Genomic DNA, 9,858 nt, shown 5'->3' with positions numbered 1-9,858 from the left:
ACCCAGTACAGCCAGTAGAGGACTGGTCACCTCTCAGAACCTGGTTCCTCTGGTCTACCCAGTACAGTCAGTAGAGGACTGGTCACCCCTCAGAGCCTGGTTCCTCTCTACCCAGTACAGCCAGTAGAGGACTGGTCACCCCTCAGAGCCTGGTTCCTCTCTACCCAGTACAGCCAGTAGAGGACTGGTCACCCCTCAGAGCCTGGTTCCTCTCTACCCAGTACAGCCAGTAGAGGACTGGTCACCTCTCAGAACCTGGTTCCTCTGGTCTACCCAGTACAGCCAGTAGACGACTGGTCACCCCTCAGAAACTGGTTCCTCTGGTCTACCCAGTACAGCCAGTAGAGGACTGGTCACCCCTCAGAGCCTGGTTCCTCTCTACCCAGTACAGCCAGTAGAGGACTGGTCACCCCTCAGAGCCTGGTTCCTCTCTACCCAGTACAGCCAGTAGAGGACTGGTCACCCCTCAGAGTCTGGTTCCTCTGGTCTACCCAGTACAGCCAGTAGAGGACTGGTCACCCCTCAGAGCCTGGTTCCTCTGGTCTACCCAGTACAGCCAGTAGAGGACTGGTCACCCCTCAGAGCCTGGTTCCTCTGGTCTACCCAGTACAGCCAGTAGAGGACTGGTCACCCCTCATAGCCTGGTTCCTCTCTACCCAGTACAGCCAGTAGACAACTGGTCACCCCTCAGAAACTGGTTCCTCTGGTCTACCCAGTACAGCCAGTAGAGGACTGGTCACCCCTCAGAGCCTGGTTCCTCTCTACCCAGTACAGCCAGTAGAGGACTGGTCACCCCTCAGAGCCTGGTTCCTCTCTACCCAGTACAGCCAGTAGAGGACTGGTCACCCCTCAGAGTCTGGTTCCTCTGGTCTACCCAGTACAGCCAGTAGAGGACTGGTCACCCCTCAGAGCCTGGTTCCTCTGGTCTACCCAGTACAGCCAGTAGAGGACTGGTCACCCCTCAGAGCCTGGTTCCTCTGGTCTACCCAGTACAGCCAGTAGAGGACTGGTCACCCCTCATAGCCTGGCTCCTCTGGTCTACCCAGTACAGCCAGTAGAGGACTGGTCACCCCTCAGAGCCTGGTTCCTCTCTACCCAGTACAGCCAGTAGAGGATTCTGGTTTCTGTACTAGCACTTGAGAACTGCTGATGTAGAAAGAGCTTTATAAAATACATTTGATTGATTGATTGATTGATTGATTGATTGATTGATTGATTGATTGATTGGTTGATTGATTGATTGATTGATTGATTGATTGATTGGTTGGTTGATTGATTGATTGATTAGTCTCACCCAGCTACAGTAGATTAACTGAAAGTCGTTCTGGATCAGAGCGTCTGCTGAATGACTAAAATGATTGATTGTTTGATTGATTTTTCTATTGTTTGTTTGATCGATCAATCAAATGTATTAATATTGCCCTTCTTACATCAGCTGATATCTCAAAGTGCTGTACAGAAACCCAGCCTAAAACCCCAAACAGCAAGCAATGCAGGTGTAGAAGCACGGTGGCTAGAAAAAACTCCCTAGAAAGGCCAGAACCTAGGAAGAAACCTAGAGAGGAACCAGGCTATGAGGGGTGGCCAGTCCTCTTCTGGCTGTGCCGGGTGGAGATTATAACAGAACATGGCCAAGATGTTCAAATGTTCATAGATGACCAGCAGGTTAAAATAATAATAATCACAGTGGTTGTAGAGGGTGCAACAAGTCAGCACCTCAGGAGTAAATGTCAGTTGGCTTTTCATAGACGATCATTCAGAGGTCGAGACAGCAGGTGCGGTAGAGAGAGCGAGAGAGAGAGAGTTGAAAACAGCAGGTCTGGGACAAGGTAGCACGTCCGGTGAACAGGTCAGGGTTCCATAGCTGCAGGCAGAACAGTTGAAACTGGAGCAGTAGCACGGCCAGGTGGTCTGGGGACAGCAAGGAGTCATCATACCAGGTAGTCCTGAGGCATGGTCCTAGGGCTCAGGTCCTCCGGGAGGGGAGGGAGAGGGAGAGAGAGAGAATTAGAGAGAGCATATTTAAACTCACACAGGACACCAGATAAGACAGTAGAAATACTCCAGATATAACAGACTGATCCAAGCCCCCCCAGCACATAAATACTGTATTGACAGATTTATTGATTGATTGACAGGACCCTCCCATGGCGGTGACGCTGGGACTGAGGATGGAAGAGATGATCTTTAACCTGGCAGACACACACCTGTTCTTCAACGACTTAGAGGTAGGTACACACACCTGTTCTTCAACGACTTAGAGTTAGGTGAGCTCAGGAACACGTACACACACACACACACTCTGTATAGATACAGATGCTAATCCGGGATCACATCCCCACTGTCAGTGTAATCTAATTCACATCCCCACTGTCAGTGTAATCTAATTCACTGTGATTTTAAAAAGGTCAAACTGATTCCAGATCAGCACTCCTCCTCCTCCTCCTCCTCCTCCTCCTCCTCTGAGAGTCTGTGATTCGTGTGCAGCTCCATCATGTGTAGACACTGCCCCCTAGTGAGACAAACTAAAGACTTAAACTTGTCTGTCTGTCTGTCTGTCTGTCTGTCTGTCTGTCTGTCTGTCTGTCTGTCTGTCTGTCTGTCTGTGTGTGTTTCTGTGTGTGTGTGTGTGTGTGTGTGTGTGTGTGTGTGTGTGTGTGTGTGTGTGTGTGTGTGTGTGTGTGTGTGTGTGTGTTTCTGTCTGTGTGTTTCTGTCTGTGTGTGTGGGTGGGTGTTCAGGAGTGCGATCAGGTCCATATTGATGACGTGTCGTCCGATGACAACGGACAGGACCTGAGGTGAGCGTTCAACATCCGTACTGTTTCTACTTCACAGTTAAATGAGGAGTTCAGGATGACTTGACATTAGGCGGTTCCTCGCCCTGAGGAATAGTCTGTGGGTCAGGAGAAACTGGGATCCATGGGATTGTTTTCTTTAAACAGACAGACTTCACCCAAACTTCAAGTTGTACTATTCATTTAAGCCTACATCGTACCAGAGGAGGCTGGTGAGGGGAGGACGGCTGTTTATGAGCTCCCGAGTGGCGCAGCTGTCTAAGGCACTGCATCTCAGTGCAAGAGGCGTCACTACAGTCCCTGGTTCGATTCCAGGTTGTATCAAATCTGGCCCGTGATTGGGAGTCCCATAGGGCGGAGCACAATTGGCCCAGCGTTGTCCGGGTTTGGCCATCGTTGTAAATAAGAATTTGTTCTTAAATGACTTGCCAAGTTAAATAAATACAACATTTTAATTCAATTCTGCTCCAGCCATTACCACGAGCCCGTCCTCCCAAATTAAGATGCCACCAACCACCTGTGGTACAAGTACTACTACCTATGCGAATTGTCCATCCTGTGTAGTTGTGTAGCAAAAAACTGCTGCTGTTTGCAGCCCCGCAATTCTAAACTCAACAACAAGCACGCAGGATCGACAGCAAAATTAGGCTTAAATCATTTGAGTTAACCACTTAGCAATGTTCTGTGACATATTGTTCTGTTGAGAGGAGAATTCAAATCAAATATATTATCATTATTATTGACAGTAAATACAGTTTTTATAATAAAACATATAATTATTATTATTATTATTGACAGTAAATACAGTTTTTATAATAAAACATTATTATTATTATTATTATAGACAGTAAATACAGTTTTTATAATAAAACATTATTAATATTATTATTATTATTATAGACAGTAAATACAGTTTTTATAATAAAACATTATTAATATTATTATTATTATAGACAGTAAATACAGTTTTTATAATACATATAATTATTATTATTATTATTGACAGTACTTACAGTTTTTATAATACATATAATTATTATTATTATTATTATTATTATTATAGACAGTACTTACAGTTTTTATAATAAAACATATCATTATTATTATTATTATTATTATAGAGAGTACTTACAGTTTTTATAAAATATATTATTATTATTATTATTATTATTATTATTATAGACAGTACTTACAGTTTTATGCCAGTACTTGACAGTACTTACAGTTTTTATAAAATTTATTATTATTATTATTAATATTATTATTATTATAGAGAGTACTTACAGTTTTTATAAAATATATTATTATTATTATTATTATAGACAGTACTTACAGTTTTATAATAAAACATATAATAATAATAATAATTATTATTATAGACAGTACTTACAGTTTTTATAATAAAACATATCATTATTATTATTATTGACAGTACTTACAGTTTTGCAACTGATGGCTTCCATGCAGCGGCGACCAGCGCGAGTCTATGCCTGGCGACGGGTGTCCGTGGAGGGGTGGACTGGATGAGGAAACTAGCCTTCCGCTACAGAAGAGTCAAAGAGATGTATAGCACGTACAAAAACAATGTGGGGGGTAAGCCAATCGAAGAAGAGTTTACTGGAGAGGGGCCAATCAGAGAGCTCTTTTTAGGCAGGGGGGGGGAAGAAATATATATATTTTTAGTAACTGTCAACGAATATGTATATTGTGTACATTTTAATCCACTAAGAAACATTTAGTATTGTCCTGTACTTTAGTAAAAAGGCAATGTTCCTGTGTTCATGAAGACCGCATTCACTGTAAAAAAAAAATTGCGTATGTCGGCTCAATTGGAAAACTTTGAAATGGCGCACAAAGTGTGGTCAGAGTAAATCCTGCCCCCTAATGTGGTTTATTGTTGTTATTTGTTGTTTATATTGTTGTTGTTAATTGTTGACAGGCCTGTTGGGCCCTGCTAAGAGGGATGCGTGGTTACAGCTAAGAGCTGAAGTGGAGGCTTTAACAGACTCCTGGCTCACCAACGCACTCAAGTCCCTGTCCATCATCAGCTCCAGGTGCCCCCACACACACACACACACACACACACAAAATGGCTGCCGACAAAACTGAGTCGGTCTCTGACACGAACATGACAAATAAAACAGAGATCAGAGTTATTTTTATGTAATGGAACAGTTGATACTGATACTAGTTACCTGTCTCTCTCTCTCTCTCTCTCTCTCTCTCTCTGCCTCTCTCCACTTGTCTTTTCTCCCCCTCCCTCTCTCTCCCTCTCCCTTTCTCTCTGTTTCTCTCCCTCTCTCCCACTCCATCTCTTCCTCATTCCCTCTCTTTCTCTCTCCCTCCCTCCATCTCTCCCCCTTCCTTCCTTCCTTCCTTCCTTCCTTCCTTCCTTCCTTCCTTCCTTCCTTCCTTCCTTCCTTCCTTCCTTCCTTCCTTCCTTCCTCCTTCCTTCCTTCTCTTCCTTCCTCCCTCTCTCTCTCTCTCCTCTCTCTCCCTCTCTCTCTCTGTCTCCAGGAGTAACTGTGTAAATGTGTTGGTAACAACAACCCAGCTGATACCAGCAGTGGCTAAAGTTCTGTTGTATAGTTTAGGATCTGTCTTCCCTATTGAGAACATATACAGTGCAACCAAAATAGGTAAGAACCACACACGCACGCGCACGCACGTACAGACCCATCTACACGCGCACACACGCACGCACAGACCCATCTACACGCACACGCACACACACGCACACGCACACAGACCCATCTACACACACGCACAACACCGATGCAGACCATCTACACACACGCACACACACGCACACGCACACAGACCCATCTACACGCACACGCACATCTACACACACGCACACACACACGCACACACACGTACAGACCCATCTACACACACGCGCACACACACGCACGTACAGACCCATCTACACACACACGCACATCTACACACACGCACACACACACGCGCACACACACACGTACAGACCCATCTACACGCACACGCACATCTACACACACGCACACACGCACGCACACACACGTACAGACCCATCTACACGCACACGCACACACACACACACAATTGGAATTTAAGTTTACTTCCTGAACGGGAAATGGAATTAACCCCAAGCGGAACTCCACCCAAATTGACCAGGGATCTGACCTCTGTATGAGGCTATATGAAACCCTATGAGCTCTGGTCTAAAGTAGTGCACTGCATAGGGAATAGGGTGCCATTTGGGAGACAATCATGGGCCTGGGAGGGGAGGGTTGTTATGATGACAGTGTTGATGTTTCTGTGTTTATCTGAAGCATCTCCGTGGAGACCAGGTGTGTGTCAGGAACTATCAAGGCCAATCCATTTCTTTCTCTTGTGTTTAAAAAAAAATGGAAAATAGGACAACCAAGGAATGTGTGTTTACAGATGGTTACATCAGTGTGTGTGTGTGTGTGTGTGTGTGTTTGTTCTCTCTCCCCGTCTCCTCTCATTCCACTCCTTCATCGTTGATCTACAGAAATGTCTCATCCTCTCTCTTTTGTTAGAAAAACATCTGTGTTTAAGCTTTTCTCAAGTCCCAAGTGGCACCCTATTCCCTTTATAGTGCACTACTGTTGACCAGAGGGCCCGTAAAGCACACCCTTAGGGCTCTGATCAAAAGCTAGTGCACTATAAAGGAAATAGGGTGCCACTAGGTACACATCCTTTGTTGTTGTCTCCAGGCAAAGAGAGCTGTTTTGAGAGAATAGTCTCCCGCTTCGGCACTAACATTACCTATGTTGTCGTTGGCGACGGGCGAGACGAGGAGCATGCGGCCAGCCAGGTAACCTCACCCTGACCCCTTCTCTCTCTCTCCTGACCTCTAACCCTTGACCCCCCCCCCCCCTTTGTTTATGTTGCAGGCAAAGAGGGTTGCTTTGAGCGCATAATGCAGAGGTATGGCAGGAAGGTAGTATATGTTGTAGTAGGAGATGGTGTGGAGGAGGAGCAGGCAGCCATAAAGGTAAACATGAGAAGCTGACCTTTTGAAAAACCCGCCGTGACCCTGTAGAGTGTGTTGTGGTGTGAGGGATTCGGAGTGGTGGACAAGCCTGCTTTTTCTGCAGTAGTGTTCTTTTGTTATTGTTGTAACTTTAGTTTTTTTTTTTTGGTTTGGGGTTTTGGTGAGCTCTGGGGTGAAGTTTCCCCTAGATACAGATCTAAAATAAGCTTCCCCTTTTTCCCCAATTCTAACCTTACCCATTAGTGGGGGAAATTTAAAAATGTACCTAAGATCAGGGTCAAGGGGCAACTTCCCCCTACTCCTATGGTGTTTGTGTGAGCTCTGGTTTGGGATTTTCCTCTCATTGCTGTTCTTCTATTTGGGTTTGTTTCTTTGTTATTTCCATGAAACAAATGTAGAGTCCGGTTCTTGAGACCATACCTAAACCAGGCAAGCTCCATCGTGCTCCATCGTGCGCTCCCCCCCCCACACACCTAACGCGATCACGACACACAGGTTAAAATATCAAAGCAAACTCTGAATCAATTACATTAATTTGGGGACAGGTCGCAAAGCATTAAACATTTATGGAAATTTAGCTGTTGTTAACGAATTTGTCCTGGGATATATACGTTGAGTTGTTATTTTACCTGAAATGCAGAAGGTCCTCTACTCCGACAATTAATCCACACATAAAACGGTCAACCAAATAGTTTCTAGTCATCTCTCCTCCTTCCAGACTTTTTCATCTTTTGGACTTTATATGGCGATTGGCATCAAACTTTCATAGTCACCACGACGACCGACCGAACTCAGTTCATCTTTCAATCACCCACGTTGGTATAACCAATAAGGAGATGGCATGTGGGTATCTGCTTCTATAAACCAATGAGGAGATGGCATGTGGGTATCTGCTTCTATAAACCAATGAGGAGATGGGAGAGGCAGGACTTGCACCGTGTTCAGCATCATAAATAGAACTGACTTCTATTTTAGCGCTTGGCAACGCAGACGCTCGTTGGCCAGCGCGAGCAGTGTGGGTGCAATAATAGAATAACGTGTATTGTTTACATTTATTTAGCATCTTAGACCGATTTATGAAATGAAAGGAGACTGGTTCCTTAGACCAAATGATTGGGATTACAGGCCAGTGGTTCTACAGGCTAGTGGTTCTACAGGGCAGTGGTTCTGTAGGTCAGTGGTTCTACAGGCCAGTGGTTCTACAGGGCAGTGGTTCTGTAGGTCAGGGGTTCTACAGGCCAGTGGTTCTACAGGCCAGTGGTTCTGCAGGTCAGGGGTTCTACAGGCCAGTGGTTCTGTAGGTCAAGGGTTCTACAGGCCAGTGGTTCTACAAGTCAGTGGTTCTACAGGCCAGTGGTTCAGTAGGTCAGGGGTTCTACAGGCCAGTGGTTCTATAGGTCAGGGGTTCTACAGGCCAGTGGTTCTACAGGGCAGTGGTTCTACAGGGCAGTGGTTCTACAGGTCAGCGGTTCTGCAGGTCAGTGGTTCTACAGGTCAGTGGTTCTATAGGGCAGCGGTTCTACAGGTCAGCGGTTCTGTAGGTCAGTGGTTCTGTAGGTCAGCGGTTCTACAGGTCAGTGGTTCTGTAGGTCAGCGGTTCTACAGGTCAGTGGTTCTACAGGGCAGTGGTTCTACGGGTCAGTGGTTCTATGGGTCAGTGGTTCTACAGGTCAGCAGTTCTACAGGTCAGTGGTTCTACAGGTCAGTGGTTCTACAGGTTCTACAGGTCAGTGGTTCTACGGGTCAGTGGTTCTATGGGTCAGTGGTTCTACAGGTCAGCAGTTCTACGGGTCAGTGGTTCTATGGGTCAGTGGTTCTACAGGTCAGCAGTTCTACAGGTCAGTGGTTCTACGGGTCAGCGGTTCTACAGGTTCTACAGGTCAGTGGTTCTACAGGTCAGTGGTTCTACAGGTTCTACAGGTCAGTGGTTCTACAGGCCAGTGGTTCTACAGGCCAGTGGTTCTACAGGCCAGTGGTTCTACGGGTCAGTGGTTCTGTAGGTCAGTGGTTCTACAGGCCAGTGGTTCTACGGGTCAGTGGTTCTACGGGTCAGCGGTTCTATAAGGGATGCTGCATGCGTTTTAACTGCAGTGCTTTGGCAAACCCATAGAGGGATATGTAGGCTAGCGTACCGTAGCTTGCATGACGACTTGGGGTTGCGTGTGTTGTGCTGGTGGTGTGTTGGCCCCTCCACAGGTATCTAATCAATGTGTCTCTCTCTCTCTCTCTCCCTCTATCCCTCACTCCCTCCTTCCTGCAGCACAACATGCCATTCTGGAGGATATCCAGTCACTCTGACCTGCTGGCGTTACACCAAGCACTGGAGTTTGAATACCTGTAACTGTTACCGTAGCAACAGACTGTCACTGTAACTGTTACCGTAGTAACGGACTGTTACTGTAACCGTTATCGTAGCAACAGACTATTACTGCAACTGTTACTAGAGCGCGGACTGTTACTGTAACTGTTACCGAAGCGACAGACTGTTACTGTAACTGTTACTATAGCAACAGACTGTATTTGTAGCAACGGACTGTTTCTGTAACTGTTCTGTAACTATAGCAACAGACGGAACACACCAGTACTACTACTACCACCACCACCACCTGTAATGGTTACCATGGCGACGGGAGACAGACCGTAGTCCCCTCTCCCTGGACTTCTTGTTTTTGTATATCTATTTAAGAAAACAACCACAGTACACTGCAACTTTTGGGTTTTGTCTTCATTTCTTTGTGTGTCTTTAAAAAAAAAAAAAAATACATCTGGATTTGAGTACTCTAAACTTTCTTAAGACAACTAGGACTGAGAGAGGAGAGGGAGAGGGAGAGAGGGAGAGGGAGAGGGAGGGGAGGGGAGGGGAGGGGGAGAGGAGAGGAGAGGAGAGGAGAGGAGAGGGGAGGGGGAGGGAGAGAAGAGGAGAGGAGAGGAGAGGAGAGGAGAGGAAGAGGAAGAGGGAGAGGAAGAGGGAGAGGAAGAGGAAGAGGAAGGGAGAGGGAGAGGGAGAGGGAGGAGAGGAGACGGGAGCACAGGACCTGACCTGGAACACTTATCACTCCT

General features: G+C 46.0%; 1 protein-coding gene across 7 annotated transcripts in view; it reads left to right on the top strand.

Moving 5' to 3' along the window:
• eya4 (EYA transcriptional coactivator and phosphatase 4) overlaps positions 1-9,507 on the top strand; it is a 173,493-nt gene extending 163,986 nt beyond the window's left edge. For 4 of the 7 annotated variants that reach the window (XM_045721193.1, XM_045721189.1, XM_045721195.1 and 1 more), the window contains 7 exons: positions 2,139-2,228; positions 2,728-2,798; positions 4,228-4,388; positions 4,735-4,849; positions 5,313-5,434; positions 6,698-6,798; positions 9,059-9,507. In XM_045721193.1, coding sequence (XP_045577149.1) covers positions 2,139-2,228; positions 2,728-2,798; positions 4,228-4,388; positions 4,735-4,849; positions 5,313-5,434; positions 6,698-6,798; positions 9,059-9,139 — 741 coding nt within the window. In that variant the 3' untranslated portion in view covers positions 9,140-9,507. Of the gene's footprint in view, positions 1-2,138; positions 2,229-2,727; positions 2,799-4,227; positions 4,389-4,734; positions 4,850-5,312; positions 5,435-6,517; positions 6,619-6,697; positions 6,799-9,058 lie in introns of all 7 variants that reach the window. The other 3 variants (XM_045721191.1, XM_045721192.1, XM_045721190.1) reach the window with 3 other exon arrangements.
• The last annotated feature ends 351 nt before the right edge of the window (positions 9,508-9,858 follow it).

The sequence above is a fragment of the Salmo salar genome, chromosome ssa06, assembly GCF_905237065.1.
Source record: "Salmo salar chromosome ssa06, Ssal_v3.1, whole genome shotgun sequence".
In the NCBI taxonomy this organism is placed as follows: Eukaryota; Metazoa; Chordata; class Actinopteri; order Salmoniformes; family Salmonidae; genus Salmo; species Salmo salar.
Note: the sequence above shows the minus strand (reverse complement) of the source record. Positions and strands in the feature narration are given on the sequence as shown.